General features: G+C 32.9%; 4 protein-coding genes across 9 annotated transcripts; 1 reads left to right on the forward strand and 3 right to left on the reverse strand.

The window, feature by feature from the left end:
- Nucleotides 1-165: 165 nt before the first annotated feature.
- On the forward strand, nucleotides 166-4,267 carry LOC18015535 (pectin acetylesterase 3). Of its 4 annotated transcripts, none has more exons than XR_002899357.1 (13): nucleotides 166-506; nucleotides 793-875; nucleotides 1,041-1,170; nucleotides 1,270-1,343; nucleotides 1,453-1,539; nucleotides 1,611-1,735; nucleotides 1,836-1,896; nucleotides 2,000-2,053; nucleotides 2,168-2,245; nucleotides 2,331-2,436; nucleotides 2,512-2,650; nucleotides 2,764-2,867; nucleotides 4,094-4,258. XR_002899357.1 is itself a non-coding variant. In XM_024155006.1 (13 exons), the coding sequence occupies exons 1-13, from the start codon at nucleotides 278-280 to the stop codon at nucleotides 4,098-4,100; spliced, it is 1,284 nt and encodes a 427-aa protein (XP_024010774.1). In that variant the 5' UTR covers nucleotides 166-277; the 3' UTR covers nucleotides 4,101-4,267. The 4 variants fall into 4 exon arrangements, 2 of the variants coding, with proteins under 2 accessions (XP_024010774.1, XP_024010775.1); XM_024155006.1 differs by having other exon boundaries at nucleotides 2,505-2,650; nucleotides 4,094-4,267; XR_002899356.1 differs by lacking the exon at nucleotides 4,094-4,258 and having other exon boundaries at nucleotides 2,764-3,111.
- On the reverse strand, nucleotides 3,513-4,974 carry LOC18015536. The gene is made up of 2 exons (XM_006397822.2): nucleotides 4,091-4,974; nucleotides 3,513-3,780 (listed from the first exon to the last, which is right to left on the reverse strand). Exons 1-2 carry the CDS (start codon nucleotides 4,797-4,799, stop codon nucleotides 3,704-3,706), a joined length of 786 nt encoding a protein of 261 aa, XP_006397885.1. The 5' UTR covers nucleotides 4,800-4,974; the 3' UTR covers nucleotides 3,513-3,703.
- A 1,434-nt stretch (nucleotides 4,975-6,408) lies between these two features.
- On the reverse strand, nucleotides 6,409-8,725 carry LOC18015537 (cytochrome P450 709B2). Of its 2 annotated transcripts, none has more exons than XM_006397823.2 (5): nucleotides 8,319-8,723; nucleotides 7,959-8,182; nucleotides 7,595-7,842; nucleotides 7,120-7,501; nucleotides 6,409-6,971 (listed from the first exon to the last, which is right to left on the reverse strand). In XM_006397823.2, exons 1-5 carry the CDS (start codon nucleotides 8,599-8,601, stop codon nucleotides 6,540-6,542), a joined length of 1,569 nt encoding a protein of 522 aa, XP_006397886.1. In that variant the 5' UTR covers nucleotides 8,602-8,723; the 3' UTR covers nucleotides 6,409-6,539. The 2 variants fall into 2 exon arrangements, with proteins under 2 accessions (XP_006397886.1, XP_024010718.1); XM_024154950.1 differs by having other exon boundaries at nucleotides 6,482-7,029; nucleotides 8,319-8,725.
- Nucleotides 8,726-9,911: 1,186 nt separating this feature from the next.
- LOC18015538 (cytochrome P450 709B1) lies at nucleotides 9,912-12,181 on the reverse strand. Of its 2 annotated transcripts, none has more exons than XM_024154951.1 (5): nucleotides 11,831-12,181; nucleotides 11,479-11,705; nucleotides 11,125-11,381; nucleotides 10,709-11,025; nucleotides 9,912-10,539 (listed from the first exon to the last, which is right to left on the reverse strand). In XM_024154951.1, the coding sequence occupies exons 1-5, from the start codon at nucleotides 12,114-12,116 to the stop codon at nucleotides 10,205-10,207; spliced, it is 1,422 nt and encodes a 473-aa protein (XP_024010719.1). In that variant the 5' UTR covers nucleotides 12,117-12,181; the 3' UTR covers nucleotides 9,912-10,204. The 2 variants fall into 2 exon arrangements, with proteins under 2 accessions (XP_024010719.1, XP_006397887.1); XM_006397824.2 differs by having other exon boundaries at nucleotides 10,010-10,539; nucleotides 10,662-11,025; nucleotides 11,831-12,178.
- Nucleotides 12,182-20,101: the final 7,920 nt, after the last annotated feature.

A 20,101-nucleotide genomic window follows, 5' to 3' on the forward strand; every position in this document is an offset into this window, starting at 1 on the left:
TTAATTTTTTAATCTGTGTGAAATGTGTCAGAAAATTTATTATGAAACGGATGGAGTATTATTTTTAGAATGATATTTATTGCGGAAGGAAAGACATTTATTCCCAGATTTTCGGTGACGTAAATCAGTTATTACCAAAAAAAAAAAAAAATTATGCAAATGTGAGTGAGAGAATTTATATGAAAAAGCCCAAAAAAAGGCTTCACTCGCTATATCACACATGCAGTGAGAAGATTCGTCCATTGAAATCGATCTCAAGTCAAATTCTCAGCTCACGATGGCGGCGGAGACGAAGAGCGTGATGCGGATTGCGGCGGCGGTATGCTGGTTATGGCTGTGTTCCGTCATAGTTGTGGTTCGGAGCAAATCTAGCGATGAAATCGGGAAAGTGAGAGATACCGACGATGCGATCTCGCTACTCGAAAATCAACTGATGGTGACATCTTCTTCGCAGCTTCTCATGGTGCCTCTCACCTTGATTCAGGGAGCTTCCTCCAAAGGAACTGGTACGCTCTCTTTCTCTCTCGGAAATTTTCGAGATCCTTAGCTAGTGCTGATTTGAATCGTAAACCCAGATTCCTCTGCTCTCTTTTACTGTTGTCTGATCATAGAGAATTTGAAATTCCTTTGACTTGTTCCCCACATTTATGATTAAATGCAAACTTTGATGTCATTCTTTTGTTACGCTTATGTTGTGGCTCTTTGAATCTGTTTCCTAAGATGAAGTTTGCAAACTCAGTTTATTTACTGGATTGATTGAATATCCACATCGAACACTAAACTTGATTGCAGTTTGCCTGGATGGAACATTACCTGGTTATCATCTACACCGTGGTTCTGGATCAGGGGCTAACCGCTGGCTCATCCAACTTGAGGTATACTTTTATATATATCTAACTCTTATGAATGCTATCTTATTTGTATATTCGCTCATAATGCTAATGAGTTTTGACTATGAAAGATTCTTGGATGATTTCTTTTATCACTCTTCTTCTTTTTTTTTTTTTTTTTTTTTTAAATGTTTATTTAATTTGATGCAGGGTGGAGGATGGTGCAACACACGCAGGAGCTGTATCTTCCGGAAAACCACTCGGCGTGGTTCATCAAATTATATGGAGAAAGTTTTGGCCTTCACTGGAATTTTGAGCGATAAGGCTGATGAGAATCCTGGTTAGTACAGAATTATATATCATGAGCTCAACATTTGCTTGCAGTGAGTCTGAGTATCTTTTCCTCAGTTTCGTTTTTCTTTTTATGGACACTTTGCAGACTTCTTCAACTGGAACAGAGTTAAATTGCGTTACTGTGATGGTGCTTCTTTCACAGGCGATAGTGAGGACGAGGTTAGCCAGCGTATTACAGTGTTCTGAAATTTAGGATTTACCTTGGATACGCTATTTCACTATCTCCCTTTCTCTTGGCTTATATGTATTTCTTTTTTATTTTATCTAGAGTTCACAACTTTACTATAGAGGACAACGAATCTGGCAAGTAGCTATGGAAGAACTGCTCTCTAAAGGCATGCAAAAAGCAGAGCAGGTTTTTCATTTCTTCAACAGTTTATAGGATGTTCTTATGCATTTGTGACTCAGTAAATATCTATCACACAGGCTCTACTTTCTGGCTGTTCAGCCGGAGGATTAGCTTCCATCCTGCACTGCGATCAGTTTAAAGAACTATTACCGGGTACTACGAAAGCGAAATGCTTAAGTGATGCTGGAATGTTTATGGATGCGTAAATATCTTCAACTTGGTTTTGACTTTTATTAAGTTAAAACACTTCATCAAGTCTATGAACACATTGAAGCTTTAAAAGATTTTGATTGAAAATGTAGAGTGGATGTCTCTGGGGGCCACTCGCTCCGGAATATGTTCCAAGGTGTTGTCACAGTGCAGGTAATCTCAGAATCAGAGAATTTTCTTGTTGTAAAGGATTACAACGAGTTCATATTAATTATCTTAACGAGTTAAAGTTTTGTTGTTTTATTTCAAATTCTAGAATCTCCAGAAGGAACTGTCCACTACTTGTACAAAGCATTTGGATCCAACTTCGGTATAGTTCTCACTTTATTAATAATATATCCACTGGTCTTCCAGTGAAGCTTCAATTAAGACACAACCCGAGAATCCTTAACCTAACTCCTTCTGCCCTGTTTCACTTCCTCAGTGCTTCTTTCCCCAAAACTTGGTTTCAGAGATTAGGACTCCCATGTTTATTCTAAATGCAGCTTACGACGCATGGCAGGTTAATCCCTTTCTCTATTACAATTCTTTTCACTTCTCTATCAAACCTTCCATTCTCACAAAACAGAAGGAATGATCTCCGTCAGGTACAAGAGAGCTTAGCTCCTCCATCTGCCGACCGAGGTGGCTTTTGGAAAGCATGCAAATCAGATCACTCGCTTTGTAATTCATCTCAAATCCATTTCTTCCAAGGTGACTCCTTTTCTTCACATCTCTTTCTTATATAACTCTATATCTTTCTCATGAATTCAAATATATAGACTTCAGGACTCAAATGGTGGATGCTTTAAATTCTTTCTCGACATCGACTCATAACGGTCTGTTCATAAACTCATGCTTCGCACACTGCCAGTCCGAAAGACAGGACACTTGGTTTGCACCAGATTCTCCTAGGCTTAATGGCAAGGTAACACACATTTTTTTACAGTTCGTAAATGGTGATTTAGATTTCTGCAAATTTGCTTTTAACTTCTTTGTGTGTTGCTTGCTCCATTTATTTATTTTTTTTTTTGGGTGCAGACCGTTGCTGAATCTGTTGGTGACTGGTACTTTGACCGAACAACAGTCAAAGCCATTGACTGTCCTTACCCTTGTGACAAAACGTGTCACGATCTCATCTTCAAGTGAGTTAACAACATTTTCAAACCCATTACAGCTCCCTGATTCTTTCAACTATACCATAACATTAGTACAATTGTTGAAAAACACACAAACCCGCATCTCTGAAACCTTTTCATAATCTTTACATAATTTATGCAATACTCCTTGATTTTCGCTTAAAATTAAGTCACTATTGCGTGTCTTTTGTTGGTTTTTTTTGTTTTTGTTTTTTGTGCTTGAGCAAACAAACAATTGGGTTTAAAAACTTACTTGTTGTATATTGCTTACGATTTCAAGATATCTTTGATTGAAACAGCGAATCTTGTTAGTGAGAAGTTTCAGATCCTTGCATTTACAATATTCAATGAAAACAGGGGAAAAAAAAACTCTTTAGAATCATTGGACTTCAATACACAAAGCATCCGAATCCTACCCAAATCAATACTCTGCTTTTGATAAAAGTGACCTTTTTTTAAGGGTAAATTTATTTGGGTGCTTGGGCTTTTCATTCTTTTATATAGGGTCCCATTTTTGTGTTGAAATTCCATAATTTGATCGCTTTAGCGTTCTATCAACACTAAGATCACAGACTTCAAGACCAACACTTCAACAAACAAACAAAAGGGATCACAGAACCCCCAAAAAAAAAAACAAAGTAACACATAATCCACGTGAATGGGTTCTTTTACAAGTGATTGTGTAGCTTTATTTCAACATTCAATGAAACAATATAGTATAGCTTTCATATCTACAAACGCCTAAAACGAGTTACCGATACAAGAAAAAGCGCGAAGTAACTCGTAAGACTAGTGGGACAAAAATCTAAATTTTAGAAAGACCAAACCCTAATAAGAAGCGCTTAACGTGATGCGGAAGCTAAAGCTACCGCTTGTGCCCACATCTTTAATCTCGCCTTAACCTCCTTCGGATCATCCCCTAATATAATTAACAATAATCATAAAAAACAAGAAACTAAGACCATGTTCAATGGAGAGCTTTAAAAAAGTGCTTAAATATTATTTAATTATTTTTTGACACCTATTTCATAAACGTCTCGCGGAGCTTAAAGCTTTTGTTTAAGCATTCAATTTTTCTTTATTGCATTTATTTGATTAATTTTTTAAAAAAGAAAACACATAAACATTTCTGTTAAGCGTTCCATTGAACACGCTCTAAGATCCGAAATAGTTTACTCTGTGCATTAGAATTAATTAATGTGGGATTAAAATTAATGTTAAATAATTACCAGGACTTGAGATACGCCAGTTGGCAATGGGAGAGTTGCCGCCACTACTAGTCTGAGTCTCCCGGTTTGACCCGGCAGATACCGGAACCCGACCCGGAACTTCCAAATCGAAACCGAGATCTCTACAAGCCTTAACTTCTTCAAGGCCCATCTTCATCGACTTCTTTCCTCCTTTCACCTTCGTTAACACCGTCAATTCTCTTCCTCCAACGTAACGGTTTCCGTCTCCGTCGCTGTCTCTTTCCACACCGTTAAACCCGTGACGGTAATGATTCCCTCTTTTACTCTTTTCCCTTACTACCCTTCTTTGCTTTACTAAATCACACTTACTGCCATCGGTTTTCTCTTTTTCTAAACCGGTCAAAACAGTGACTTTTCTTCTCCGACGAGACATGATCGTCGGGAGATAGTAAAATCCGGGAGATTCCTTGTCGGAATCAGAATCTTCACCGTCATCGGAGATTTCTCCGTCCGCCTCAGCTCCGACGTCGTCAAAGCTCTCTAGCGACAGCTCAGAGATTAATTTGCCCAATTCTGTTGGGTGATTTGTGCAATTATCTTCGTCATCTTCGTGAAAGGAGCTCGTGCAGATAGATAACCTAGACAAACTGCTCTGCCTGGTCTGATAATGAAACCCATCATCTGTATCGTCGTAATCTTCGTCTAGAATTGAAGAAGAATTGATCATCCAGCTCTCTTCGGACGCCATTTAAGATAGACACTTTGCAAGAACAAGAAAGTGAAGAATTACTGTAATGTTTTGAGAGCGAAATTATCTCTTTTTTTGCTAAAAGAGATTTTTTTTTTTTGTTTCTTTTTGGTTTCCTTTCTTGAGTGAACAAAATGAGTCAACTCAGAGCTTTGCCCGATGATCTTATTTATTATGGCCGGATGTAGTTCATTTTAGTTATAAAAAATAAATCAACCTCAGAAATCAAATTTGGCCGATACGTCAAAAAGTCTTGAATATGAGCAGATTTTAACAAAATAGTAAAATAACCAGACCAAAATCCAAATAATCAAGTACTCTACGCGTAATGTTTATTTTGTTTATTACATACGGTAAAGTCGAAATAATTAATATTGTGTCTTTGGATCTAAAGCTGAGACCATAGTTGGTGACTTTTATCGTAAATCGACTGTCTTCTAATTTGTTTAGAAAATTCGACACTTTTTTTGCTCTTTAACGTCACCAGATCAGTGACCCTTTTTAAAAAAAAATTTAGAGACTGACTATTCAGACATTTTCCAAAGCTATCGATCACTCTCACCATTATAATTAGCGACACCTGTAACGCGTGTTTAAATGCATAATCCAAAATATGTAGCTTTAGGTTATCGACCGTCTAATAGATTTTCGTTCGTATGAGATAATATATCATATGCTCTAAACTACTATATTTTCCCCATAAGCAAGATCGTATTGAGGATCTCTGTTCTAGTTTCGAAATTGCCCCTTCTTATTACAGCCAAGGTTGATCCCATATGCTTCGCTTGTTGGGGGTAATTCTCATTCGGAGAATTACATGAGATATCAGTCAATTAATAATTTCATAGTACCAACACCTATGATTTTTGCTCATGTTTTCTACAATTTTATAATAAGTAAATACGATTTCACTAAAATATTAGTTATGAATTTAGATTATTATAATAATATAAAATTATCCACTGCTGATTTTCGACAATCAACCTAACTCATCTGCATTATGCGAAAAACAAATTCAAAAATCGGAAAGTAAGCTAGCATTCACCAATTTGATCACACACATTTAAACACATTGAAATGTTATAATCACTATATGTGTATCTACAGCATATTTTGCAACAAATAAAACATGTGGTGTGAAGTTGTGAACAAATAAAAGATATCATTCTCATAATTAATTACACAATAAATGTTAAGAGAGTTAGTGGTGCCGGCAGGGATGGCCGTATGTGGCTTACACTTTTTTCCGTCACTCCTCTTCAAAGTTTATCATGTGGATCCTCATTTATGTATTTATATTGATTTTTTTTTCTCACTATTTATCGCTAACGAATTTAATAATATTAGCATGTTATTTTCTTATTTGAACTTTTCAGCTAAGAAATTCAAATTCATTAATCGAATCATGAACCAACGAGTATGACCGGGCCCATAAGATGTTTACGTCTTCTAATAAACTATAAAGAAAAAAACAAATATACTTATTAGACGGGTCATTTTCTAACTTAAATACAATTGTACTCTACAGTGATATTTGTATAAATTATTAGTATAGGATGTAGATTTATTTGATGGTGGGTTGCTAAAGGGCGAGAGCAAGCCGACGGTAGGATTATTGAGTTTAGTAGTATACGTGTTGCATTAAGTAGCAATTATTAGCGATCATGGGCCAAAATGATTCATAACTGAAGCCCAATACCTCTTATTTAATAATGTTTTAACCTAAAACTGGGAGCAACTTCAAGCGTCGAGAGGTTGAAGAATCACCGGTAAACCGTACTGAGGCTGGAGAGTGAGGTGATCCGCCGGCGCGTGCTTATACTCACCGGAAAGATTAAGCCGGAAACGTTGAAGAATCATAGCTAGAGCGGTCTTGGCTTCCATCATGGCAAAGTTTTGGCCAATGCAAGCTCTTGGTCCGATTGAGAAGGCGAGGAAAGCGTTTGGGTGATTAGCGGCTCGGGAAACGCCATTTGCAAACCTCATAGGGTTGAATTTATCTCCGTCACTTCCCCAAATGTCTTTGTCTCTGTGCATCTTCACAATCGGTAGGATTATGGCCGTGCCTTTAGGGATCAATAGGTTTCCTAGCTTCATATCTTCTGCTGCTGATCGGACCATATTTAACACTGGTCCGTATAGACGAAGTGTCTCCAGCAACACCATGTTCATCTGAATAGATCAAGCGTAGTTAGGTTAAACTAAACAGGTTTCTTCTGCCACAAGAAACCTGTTGCAAGATATGTTAAGATGAACATGTTTCTCTAACCGCAAAAACAAAAAAAAAAGAAAAAAAAAATCGTAAGCACTTTGCATTTACCAGTTTGAGTTTGGAGCAGGTCTCTGAATCTGGGATTTTGTCTTTATTACCGCATTCGTTGAAAACCTCTTCTCGTAGTTTCTCTTGCCAATCTTGGTGCAAGCTAAGCAACATCGTAGTCCATGTCAGTAGATTCGCAGTGGTTTCGTGTCCTGCGAAGTAAAACGTCTTGCATTCCTCTATGATCTCATAAATGCTCATCTTTCTCTCAGACTCGTTCGATCTTGCAGCTGTTAACATGATTCCAAGAAGATCATTTCCATAATCTGACTCTATGTTCTTGGTTTTGGATTTTAGCCTAGCATTTATGATTCTTTTGATCGAGTTGTTCACTTTCCTATCAAGCTTCCATATTTGAAGATTCGAAGGCGTAGGAAGGTACCTTGTAATACAAGAAATAATAAAACCAATCTTCAAACCCCTAGAATTAATCAACGAAGAAGTTAAAAGGTAGAAATAGAGATTATAAACTTACTGGGTTCCAGGGATGAATACGTTACTGATAGAAGTAGCACAGCACTTTTGAAGCTCTCTTTGTGATTTAAACACTTCAATTCCTTCCGCATAACTACTTCCAAACGCAGCAGCCGCTATAATATCAGCGGTTAATCTCTTAAACTCTATGTTCATCATCACCACTTGCTCTGTTTTACCACCATTCCCCTGTTTTCTCCACTCCTCGAACATCCTCAAAGTACAATCCACCATTAATTTGGTCATAATCTGATCAATAACATGAAGAAATTACGAAACTTTAGTGATTTTCTTCATCTCCTAGCGTCTTCTAGCTAGTCGATATTGTAGCGAATAAAATTATAAAGTTATTAAAAAAAATAAACCTTGAGTTTGTCCATGGAGAATGCAGGATTTAAGATTCGTCTATGACGAACCCAATCAATACCATCGACAAAGACAAGTCCATTACCAGTAAGTTTAAGGACCTCGGGTCTTGTCTTTGGTTTAACAAAGAAACCAAATTTGTTCGATAGGATTTGTTTGACAAGTTCATGATCAGAGATGAATATCCTCGGCTCTGTTCCTTGCCAGTAAAGAAACGTCTCTCCTGATAATATATATATATATATATATATAATATTGGTAACTTGTGAGTTACGCATCCTTGTCTAATGGGAAACAAAATCGAAACAAAGGAAGATCGAAACAGAGAGAGAGTGCAAAAAGAGGGATGGAAACGGCACCGTATCGAGACATCCATTCTTGAAAATGAGGTAAAACGCGAGGGAAGATATCGTTGGAGTTTGGATCAAGAACCGAAAGCTTGGCTTCTTGCTTCATCTTCCTCATCTCGCGGAGGTTTCCGTGCAAGATCCTGTATTTTGGGCCAAAGATTCCTTGTTTCTTGAATCTTCTTGAAAGCATCAATGGCCGCCAAACTAGGATCCGACAAGCTTCATATATCTTCGGAACTACAAGGAGCAGAAGAGCTAGTGCTAAGAGATTGGTCGTGCTCAGTAGCTCCATTGAAAGAACAAAGAAAAAGAAAAAAAGGAGTCTTTTTTCCTGATATGAGTGCTGAAAGTGGGAATTTTCAGTTTTATGTGTTGTGTTGTTGTGCGAGTGTGAGGTCAGTGACTTGTGTTTTCTGATAAGCACAAGCACTTACTATTTATTTACGTTACGTTTTCAGAATCTAATGCATCTCATGAGAGCTTGACACGTGTGTGTGCCGACGATATATTTGGCCATCTGAAAATAAATGTTCTACGCAGAAATTATGGAAATTCCAGATTTTTTTTATCTATATTCTCTTCTGGCAACAACCGTTAGAAGCCTAAATTAGTTTTTCAAATGAATTTAAAGGTTTTTTTTTTAAAGGATTATGAATTTAAAGTTATGATTTTGAGTAAACCAAAAAAAGCACGAGACCAAAAACCACGAAATGAAACTCATTTGATAAGTTTATGCATTTTTCAAAACGTTAGTTGGCCTGATGACCATCTGTGTGGGGGCAAATTACTAATTTACTAGTGTCGTGTATAATTTGTTGAAACTTGAAAGCAGCAAAACGCTATAAAAAGCCCTAAAATATATAAATAGATATTGGGTAGCTAGTCGATGAAATTTGGAGGAAAGATGAGGTCATTGCTTATGCAAAAATCTTATCTTCTCAAAGCTTACAAGTAAGACACAGAGTTATATGACAAAGACAAGAGAATCGTATAAAATTTACGTCACCATCTCCAAAGGGCACCTTCGTATAATATAATCACTAAAACAACGATCCAGACTTTCTTTTTCTTTATTTTTCTTTCTTTTTGGCGATTTGCTACTTCATTATTATAATTAAAGAATCTAATTTCGGATCCGCTAGGCGCTGGAGTTGAAAGGAAGCGGTAAACTTCCCTTACGTGGATAGTTGACAAACTTTTGCATTTAAATTGTATTAAAAGAATTTTGGCTATTTCAGTCATATGTAATTATGTATGATCCGTTTGTATTTTTAAAGTTTTCTTCCTTATGTTGCGTTTGATATGTATGGCTCGTCTACTTTTTTTCGGTATAAGAACTTCGAGTACAATTTCACATTAATGATGAACATGACTCCTATTTTTAATTTTTTTAGTACAGCATTTAAAACTTGATCTTTATTTAAAAAATTAAAATCCAAAAAACTTCCTCCCTTCCGGGTTGAATTTTGTCCGACAATTTGTTCTTAGCCATATGTTAAAACAACACGAGTTCGTTATCATGATTTCAAAATTATATATCATAATTTCCAACAAAGACTTTTCTTTCAAAGGCCCACGCATGCAACAATTGACGATCACTCATAATTTCAAGTTGCTTTAGCTTTTATTTTTATGATACGATGATTACATTCTACTTTTTAATATCAATAGTTTATTATCTATGCAATGCAATATATCAATATGAAATTTGTGTAATAATATAGAGGAAACGGAGAAGGCAATTAATTAAGTAGTTTCATCATAAATCCGATCAAATTTGGGCATTTTTTTTTAATTACTTGAATTCTCCAAGAGGGTGGAGCATTACGGGTAAGCCGTACTGAGGCTGCACCGTGAGGTGATCCACCGGTGCGTGCTTATACTTGGCGGAGAGGCTAAGTCGGAATCGTTGAAGGATCATGGTGAGCACGGTCTTGGCTTCGATCATGGCAAAGTTTTGGCCAATGCAAGCTCTTGGTCCGGTGGAGAACGCGAGGAGAGCGTTTGGATGTTTGGCGGCTCGGGAAACGCCGTTTTTGAATCGCATCGGGTTGAATTTGTCTGCGTCTTCTCCCCAAATGGCCTTGTCGCTGTGCATCTTCAAAAGCGGGAAAATTATGGTAGTGCCCTTGGGAATTTCTAGGTTTCCTAGCTTCAAATCTTTTGATGCTTCTCGGGACAAAAATGGTGGTCCGTACAGGCGAAGCGACTCCATGAACACCATGTTCATCTGGAAAGACATAAAATAGATTTCTTCAACCACTAGAAATCTACGTTTTCACTCAACCACAAGAAACCTACGTTTTCTTCAACCGCAAGAAACCGTTTTGCAAAAAGGAATATTTAAGTTACCAGTTTGAGTTTGGAGAAAGTGTCTGAATCTGGGGTTTTTTCTTTACCACATTCTTTGAAAATCTCTTCTCTGAGTTTCTCCTGCCAATCTTGGTGCAAGCTAAGCAACATCGTTGACCATGTCAATAAATTCGTAACAGAATCGTTCCCACCCAAGAAGAAAGTCCTGCATTCATCTATGATCTCTTCAATGTCTAGCTTTCGTTCGTTCTCTTCAGATTTGCATGATTTTAACATGATTCCCAGAAGATCATCTTCGTAATCTGATTCTGATTGTAGTCTCGAAACTACGATTTTCTTGACTGAGTTCTTCAGTTTCCTATCCAGCATCCATATCCGAAAGTTCAAAGGCGTAGGAAGGTACCTTAGAATACAAGAAACAAGACCAATATATTCTCTTCAAATTTTAAGAATCTTTTCTGAACATGAAATATAAAATTAAAGAACTAAGCGATTTATATACTGGGTTCCAGGGATGAAGATGTTAGTGAGAGAAATGGCACAACACTGTTTAAGCTCTTCTTGTGTTCTAAACACATGGATTCCTTCGGCGTAACTGCTTCCAAACGCAGCGGTCGCTATAATATCAGCGGTTAATCTCGAAAACTCTCTGTTCATCTCCTTTTTCAGCACTAATTGCTCTGTTTTATCATCACTCCTCTGGTTTCTCCACTCATCTAACATCCTCAGTGTGCAATCCACCATCACTTTTGTCATGACCTGCTCAACATAATTAATGAATAATCACAACACTATAACACTCGGTTCTTCTATGGATCATTTTCTCAAATCAAGTTCAAATAGAAAGATATAAGACCTTGATCCTATCAATGGATAAAGCAGGGTTCAAGATTCGTCTATGGCGAACCCAGTCTACACCTTCGACAAAGATAAGTCCTTTCATGCCTACAAGGTGCAGGAACTCGGGTCTTATCTTTGATTTAACAAAGAAATCTAACTTGCTCGACAAGACCTGTTTGGCAAGTTCAGGATCTGAGATGCATATCCTCGGCTCTGTTCCGTTCCAGTATAGAAACGTCTCTCCTAATAATTATACACCATAGATAACTTGTGTGTTACGCAACCTAGCTCCTCTAAAGAACATTCATTTTTTTCAAAAAACATGTAAAAAGAAAGATCAAAAGAGATTGAGATGGAGCAATAGGCACCGTATATAGACATCCATTGTTGATAATGAGGGAAGATACGTGGAAAAACATCATTGGAACTCGGATCAAGAATCGAAAGCTGAGATTCTCTCTTCATCTTCTTTATCTCGTCGATGTTACCGTACAAGATTCTGTATCTTGGGCCTGAGATTCCTTGTTTCTTGAACCTTCTGGTCAAAATCAATGGCTGCCAAACAAGGATCGTAAAAGCATCGGATATCCTGAGAACAATTAGGAGCAACACAAGTACTGCTAAGATATGAGTAATCGGGACTATGAGCTCCATTGAAAGGGAGAAAAAAAAACGCTCTTTGTTGTGGGTATATAATTGTTGTTGTTGATTTAGTGTTTTAATGTTACAGTATATAAAGACATTCGAATATAAGTACTTTACAAGTATAAATTTGTAAAAAAAAAAAAAAAAAAAAAAAGAAGTGTGAGGCAACTGACTTCGATTTTGAATACGAAGTAAGCAAAAACACGTTTGTTACATTTTGAGACAAATGTAAATTAATTATAGAAAATGTGCCTTATGTATATGGTATGATGATAGAGTACTGGGTTCTAAATTTATCAGTGGCCTATATTGTTACGTAATAATCAAATTAGAAAAGGTATAAAGGAAACGTGGACTGGTGACAGTCTTCTAGCTTGATTAAATTGCTCATGAAACTAATCTTTGGGAGAGTATTTTGGCTTCGGAGATTAGCTTCTATATATTTTTCTTTTAAAAGAGTCTTTATAATGTGCTTATGATATGATATAAATACAGAGTCGGATTCTATAAATTCCTGTGCCAAAATATTGTTACGTGTTACGTGAATCGAGCAAATTACTTATTAAACTAATCCTTTTTTTGGGTGGTGGGGGGGAAGTTAATTTGGTATCTGAATTCAAACGAAATGTTATAGATATAGTAAAAATGGTTAAAGTAAATAAATTAGGATGAAGAATGTGATTGATCGTGACACCTAATCTTAACATGAAACCTTTCGTTTGTTGTTTGCTTTCCACACTGTTTCATATCTAAAAAATTAGTTGGATCTTTTTCTATCCTAAAAGAATTGGTTTAGATTTAACTATCCATTTCCATAAGTATCATGTTAAGCTTTTGAAATAAGAGTAATCTTTCTTTTTTGGGTCGAAAGATAGAGTCATCTTTTTAAAACGATAAAAGTTCACGTTAGTTTTTTCAAACGCACCTGAAAGCTAAAATATCAGCCGTTATTATTTTTTTTAAAAAAAATCTGTGTCCATGCGAGTCCCATATTCATCACTAGTTGGATAATTTCTTATGAGATTTTAACTTTTTTGGATATAGAATTCTTTAAAATCTCATAATAAATTATCCAACTAGTTAATGATGAATATAGAGTTGTTTAAAATTATAGGTTAAAAAGTAATTAATTTATCTAATAACATTCAAAATAAGTTTAGTTATACAAAGCTTAAGGTTGAAGAGTTAATATTTAAATTAGGTAATATTAGTCAAGATTTAGAATGTGATTTAATGTTTTAGAATGTAGATGCCAAATAATATTTTAAAATATACAAATTTAAGGATTTAGGGTTAGGTCTTAGGGTTTAGGGCATAGGGCTTAGGGCATAGGGCTTAGGGTTAGGGTTTAATGTATAAAATGTGATTAAGTTAGTTTATATTAATCTAGAACTAGAATGTAACGAGATACTTTAGAAATAGAGTGATGGTGATTATTTTATTTATTTATTTAATTTATTAAAAATATTAATTTTTATAAGGATTAATTCATTAATTTCGAGATATTTTGAAATATTTTAGTTACCTTGCTCTAATACATCAATACATCATACATAAATTTAGGAACTAGATTGCGGAGGCTTGGATTCCTATTTGTCTTTGATTATCCATGCAAATAAGGGTTAGCCATGATGTTGCTTAGCTTGCACCAAGATTATTTTATTTATTTATTTAATTTATTAAAAATATTAATTTTTATAGGGATTAATTCATTAATTTCGAGATATTTTTAAATATTTTAGTTACCTTGTTCTAATACAGGGTTTACATCCTACATAAATTTGATTATCCATGCAAATAAGGGTTAGCCATGATGTACATAAATTTTTTTTAAAAAAATAATTGATGAAAAAATAACAAAGCTGCAAAATAACATTCAAAACTAGTTTAGTTAATATTGATCTAGTCTTAGATTGATATTAGGTCTTCTAGAAATAAAATGAGGAGAATTAGATTTTTTTTAATTACTACATTTATTCATAAAATTGAATATTCATAGGGGTTAGTTCACTTATTTATAGGTCTTTTCAAAAAATTTAGGTATCTTGTTTTAATACTTAAATACATCCTATATGGATTTAGTAACGAGTCCATAGAGGTTTAGCTTTCTACATGTCCTTAACTATCCAAAAAGTTAAAATCTCATAAAAAATTATCCAACTAGTTAATGATGAATATAGAATTCTTTAAAATCTCATAATAAATTATCCAACTAGTTAATGATGAATATAAAGTTCTTTAAAATTATAGGTCAAAAAGTAATTAATTTATCTAATAACATTCAAAATAAGTTTAGTTATACAAAGTTTAAGGTTGAAGAGTTAATATTTGAATTAGGTAATATTAGTCAAGATTTAGAATGTGATTTAGTGTTTTAGAATGTAGATGCCAAATAATATTGTAAAATATACAAATTTAAGGATTTAGGGTTAGGTCTTAGGGTTAGGGCATAGGGCTTAGGGTTAGGGCTTAATGTATGAAATGTGATTAAGTTAGTTTATATTAATCTAGAGCTAGAATGTAACGAGATACTTTAGAAATAGAGTGATGGTGATTATTTTATTTATTTATTTAATTTATTAAAAATATTAATTTTTATAAGGATTAATTCATTAATTTCGAGATATTTTGAAATATTTTAGTTACCTTGTTCTAATACATCAATACATCCTACATAAATTTGGGAACTAAACTGCAGAGGTTTGGATTCCTATTTGTCTTTGATTATCCATGCAAATAAGGGTTAGCCATGATGTACATAAAGTTTATTAAAAAAAATAATTGATGAGAAAATAAGAAAGCTGCAAAATAACATTCAAAACTAGTTTAGTTAATATTGATCTAGTCTTAGATTGATATTAGGTCTTTTAGAAATAAAATGAGGAGAATTAGATTTTTTTTAATTACTACACTTAATCATAAAATTGAATATTTATAGGGGTTAGTTCACTTATTTATAGGTCCTTTCAAAAATTTTAGGTATCTTGTTTTAATACTTAAATACATCCTATATGGATTTAGTAACGAGACCATAGAGGTTTAGCTTTCTACATTTCCTTAACTATCCAAAAAATTAAAATCTCATAAGAAATTATCCAACTAGTTAATAATAAATATAGAATTCTTTAAAATCTCATAATAAATTATCCAACTAGTTAATGATGAATATAGAGTTCTTTAAAATTATAGGTTAAAAAGTAATTAATTTATCTAATAACATTCAAAATAAGTTTAGTTATACAAAGTTTAAGGTTGAAGAGTTAATATTTAAATTAGGTAATATTAGTCAAGATTTAGAATGTGATTTAATGTTATAGAATGTAGATGCCAAATAATATTGTAAAATATACAAATTTAAGGATTTAGGGTTAGGTCTTAGGGTTAGGGCATAGGGCTTAGGGTTATTCATGCAAATAAGGGTTAGCCATGATGTACATAAAGTTTATTCAAAAAAAAAAATTGATGAAAAAATAAGAAAGCTGCAAAATAACATTCAAAACTAGTTTAGTTAATATTGATCTAGTCTTAGAATGATATTAGGTCTTTTAGAAATAAAATGAGGAGAATTAGATTTTTTTTTTTTGAATTATTGCATTTATTCATAAAATTGAATATTCATAAAATTCCTATAAATTGAATGTTCACTGATTTATAGGTCTTTTCAAAAATTTTAGGTATCTTGTTTTAATACTTAAATACATCCTATATGGATTTAGTAACGAGACCATAGAGGTTTAGCTTTCTACTTGTTCTTATCTTTTTAACCTATAATTTTCAAGAACTCTATATTCATCATAAACTAGAGTGATAATTTATTATGAAATTTTAAAGAATTCTATAGTCATCATTAACTAGTTGGATAAAATTTATCTAATAACATTCAAAATAAGTTTAGTTATACAAAGTTTAAGGTTGAAGAGTTAATATTTAAATTAGGTAATATTAGTCAAGATTTAGAATGTGATTTAATGTTTTAGAATGTAGATGCCAATTGACATTGTAAAATATACAAATTTAAGGATTTAGGGTTAGGTCTTAGGGTTAGAGCATAGGGCCTAGGGTTAGGGCTTAATGTATGAAATGTGATTAAGTTAGTTTATATTAATCTAGAGCTAGAATGTAACGAGATACTTTAGAAATAGAGTGATGGTGATTATTTTATTTATTTATTTAATTTATTAAAAATATTAATTTTTATAGGGATTAATTCATTAATTTCGAGATATTTTTAAATATTTTAGTTACCTTGTTCTAATACATCAATACATCCTACATAATTTTGGGAACTACACTGAGGAGGCTTGGATTTGTATTTGTCTTTGATTATCCATGCAAATAAGGGTTAGCTATTATGTACATAGAGTTTTTTTTAATAATTGATGAAAAAATAGGAAAGCTGCAAAATAACATTCAAAACTAGTTTAGTTAATATTGATCTAATCTTAGAATGATATTAGGTCTTTTAGAAATAAAATGAGAGGAATTAGATTTTTTTTTTAATTACTGCATTTATTCATAAAATTGAATATTCATATGGGTTAGGTCAATGATTTAGAGGTCTTTTCAAAAAATTTAGGTTGTTTAATTTTGATACTTAAATACATCCTATATGAATATAGTAACCAGACCATAGAGGTTTAGCTTTGTTCTTGTCCTTAACCATCCAAAAAGTTAAAATCTCATAATAAATTATCCACCTAGTTAATGATGAATATAGAATTCTTTAAAATCTCATAATAAATGATCCAACTAGTTAATTATGAATATAGAATTCTTTAAAATTACAGATTAAAAAGTAATTAATTTATCTAATAACATTTGAAATAAATCTAGTTATTAAAAGTTTAAAGTTAAAGAGTTAATATTTAAATTAGGGAATATTAATCAAGATTTAGAATGTGATTTAATGTTTTAGAATGTAGATGCCAAATAACATTGTAAAACATACAAATTTAAGGATTTAAGGTTAGGTCTTAGGGTTAGGGCGTAGGGCTTAGGGTTAGGGCTTAGAGCTTAATGTATCAAATGTGATTAAGTTAGTTTATATTAATCTAGAGCAAAATGTAACGAGGTACTTTAGAAATAGAGTGATGGATATTCTTTTCTTTATTTATTTAATTTATAAAAAAATATTATTTTTATAGGGATTAATTCATTAATTTCGAGATATTTTTAAATATTTTAGTTACCTTGTTCTAATACATCAATACATCCTACATAAATTTGGGAACTAGACTGCGGAGGCTTGGATTCATATTTGTCTTTGATTATCCATGCAAATAAGGGTTAGCTATGATGTACATAGAGTTTAAAAAAAAAAAGTAATTGATGAAAAAATAGGAAAGTTGCAAAATAACATTCAAAACTATTTTAGTTAATATTGATCTAGTCTTAGAATGATATTAGGTTTTTCAGAAATAAAATAAGGAGAATTAGATTTTTTTTTAATTACTGCATTTATTCATAAAATTGAATATTCATAGGGGTTAGTTCAATAATTTAGAGGTCTTTTTAAAAAAAATAGGTATTTAATTTTAATACTTAAATACATCCTATATGGATATAGTAACCAGACCATTGAGGTTTAGCTTTGTACTTGTCCTTTTTTTTTTTTTCTTCTATCCAACTATTACAATCACTATTGGCCTATCAAAGAAATGGTTTGTGGACCATCTTCGACTGGCTCGTTATGATTGATTTGGGAAAAAATAACTCCTCTTGTTCGAGCTCCTTTTGCAAGACTATCCGCCCGGATATTTTGAGTTCTTGGAATATAGGATAAGGTGAACTCTGGGAAGCTCTCGCGAAGTAGACGGAGGAATTCCAACTCTGACATAAAAGACGGCCAGTCTGCCGGTGATTCACACATGCTTACGAGGTCCAAACAGTCGGTATGAAAGTGCACCGAAGTCACCTGTCTATCTCTCAGGTATGACATAGCCCATAAGAGGCAATCCATCTCGGCGTGAAGAGCCGAGAGGCTTCTACGACATCCCTGTAGTCCAAAAATCTATTTTCCTCTGCCATCCTTAAAACTCCAACCAAGGCCGCTAGCCTGTCCGTGATTGATCCAAGAAGCGTCAATCCGGCATACCGGGGTCGGTGGTACCTCGGGTAGCAATATCGTGGCCCGAGGGGGGGCCAACGCCTCAGCTTTGTACTTGTCCTTAACTATCCAAAAAGTTAAAATCTCATAATAAATTATCCAACTAGTTAATGATGAATATAGAATTCTTTAAAATCTCATAATAAATGATCCAACTAGTTAGTTATGAATATAGAATTCTTTAAAATTACAGATTAAAAAGTAATTAATTTATCTAATAACATTCGAAATAAATCTAGTTATAAAAAGTTTAAGGTTGAAGAGTTAATATTTAAATTAGGGAATATTAATCAAGATTTAGAATGTGATTTAATGTTTTAGAATGTAGATGCCAAATAACATTGTAAAATATACAAATTTAAAGATTTAAAGTTAGGTCTTAGGGTTAGGGCGTAGGGCTTATGGCTTAATGTATGAAATGTGATTAAGTTAGTTTATATTAATCTAGAGCAAAATGTAACGAGGTACTTTAGAAATAGAGTGATGGATATTATTTTCTTTATTTATTTAATATATTAAAAATATTATTTTTTATAGGGATTAATTCATTAATTTTGAGATATTTTTAAATATTTTAGTTACCTTGTTCTAATACATCAATACATCCTACATAAATTTGGGAACTAGATTGCGGAGGTTTGGATTCCTATTTGTCTCTGATTATCCATGCAAATAAGGTTTAGCTAAGATGTACATAGAGTTTTTTTAAAAGAAATAATTGATGAAAAAATAAGAAAGCTGCAAAATAACATTCAAAACTACTTTAGTTAATATTGATCTAGTCTTAGAATGATATTAGGTCTTTTAGAAACAAAATGAGGAGAATTAGATTTTTTTTAATTACTGTATTTATTCATAAAATTGAATTTTCATAGGGGTTAGTTCACTGATTTAGAGGTCTTTTATAAAAATTTATGTATCTTGTTTGAATACTTTAATACATCCTATATGGATATAGTAACAAGACCGCAGAGGTTAGCTTTCTACTTGTCCTTAACTATCCAAAAAGTTAAAATCTCATAAGAAATTATCCAACTAGTTAATGATGGATATAGAATTCTTTAAAATCTCATAATAAATTATCCAAGTAGTTAATGATGAATAAAGAATTCTTTAAAATTTTAAAAAGTAATTAATTTATCTAATAACATTCAAAATAAATTTAGTTATAATAAGTTTAAGGTTGAAGAGTTAATATTTAAATTAGGTAATATTAGTCAAGATTTAGAATGTGATTTAATGTTTTAGAATGTAGATTCCAAATAACATTGTAAAATATACAAATTTAAGAATTTAGGGTTAGGTCTTAGGGTTAGGGCATAGGGCTTAGGGTTAGGGCTTAGGGCTTAATGTATGAAATGTGATTAAGTTAGTTTATGTTAATCTATAGCTAGAATGTAAAGGGATACTTTAGAAATAGAGGGATGGTGATAATTTTCTTTATTTATTTAATTTATTAAAAATATTAATTTTTATAGGGATTAATTCATTAATTTCGAGACATTTTTAAATATTTTAGTTACCTTGTTCTAATACATCAATACATCTTACATAAATTTGGGAACTAGACTGCGGAGGCTTGGATTCCTATTTGTCTTTGATTATCCATGCAAATAAGGGTTAGCTATGATGTACATAGAGTTTTTTTTTAATAATTGATGAAAAAATAGGAAAGCTGCAAAATAACATTCAAAACTAGTTTAGTTAATATTGATCTAGTCTTAGAATGATATTAGGTCTTTCAGAAATAAAATAAGGAGAATTAGATTTTTTTTTTTAATTACTGCATTTATTCATAAAATTGAATATTCATAGGGGTTAGTTCAATGATTTAGAAGCCTTTTTAAAAAATTTAGGTATTTAATTTTAATACTTAAATACATCCTAT

This window comes from Eutrema salsugineum, unplaced genomic scaffold, assembly GCF_000478725.1.
Source record: "Eutrema salsugineum unplaced genomic scaffold, Eutsalg1_0 scaffold_22, whole genome shotgun sequence".
Lineage (NCBI taxonomy): Eukaryota > Viridiplantae > Streptophyta > Magnoliopsida > Brassicales > Brassicaceae > Eutrema > Eutrema salsugineum.

Coding starts and splice junctions, on each gene's coding strand:
- LOC18015535 (XM_024155006.1), top strand. CDS start 278: ATGGCGGCGGAGACGAAGAGCGTGATGCGGATTGCGGCGGCGGTATGC. Junction 507..792: donor AGCTTCCTCCAAAGGAACTG/GTACGCTCTCTT, acceptor ACTTGATTGCAG/TTTGCCTGGATGGAACATTA. Junction 2,651..2,763: donor CTCCTAGGCTTAATGGCAAG/GTAACACACATT, acceptor TTTTGGGTGCAG/ACCGTTGCTGAATCTGTTGG.
- LOC18015538 (XM_006397824.2), bottom strand. CDS start 12,116: ATGGAGCTCATAGTCCCGATTACTCATATCTTAGCAGTACTTGTGTTG. Junction 11,706..11,830: donor ACAATGGATGTCTATATACG/GTGCCTATTGCT, acceptor TATAATTATTAG/GAGAGACGTTTCTATACTGG. Junction 11,026..11,124: donor ATCTTCATCCCTGGAACCCA/GTATATAAATCG, acceptor TTGTATTCTAAG/GTACCTTCCTACGCCTTTGA.
- LOC18015537 (XM_006397823.2), bottom strand. CDS start 8,601: ATGGAGCTACTGAGCACGACCAATCTCTTAGCACTAGCTCTTCTGCTC. Junction 7,502..7,594: donor GTATTCATCCCTGGAACCCA/GTAAGTTTATAA, acceptor TTGTATTACAAG/GTACCTTCCTACGCCTTCGA. Junction 6,972..7,119: donor CCTGCTCCAAACTCAAACTG/GTAAATGCAAAG, acceptor TGATCTATTCAG/ATGAACATGGTGTTGCTGGA.
- LOC18015536 (XM_006397822.2), bottom strand. CDS start 4,799: ATGGCGTCCGAAGAGAGCTGGATGATCAATTCTTCTTCAATTCTAGAC. Junction 3,781..4,090: donor CTGGCGTATCTCAAGTCCTG/GTAATTATTTAA, acceptor TAATTATATTAG/GGGATGATCCGAAGGAGGTT.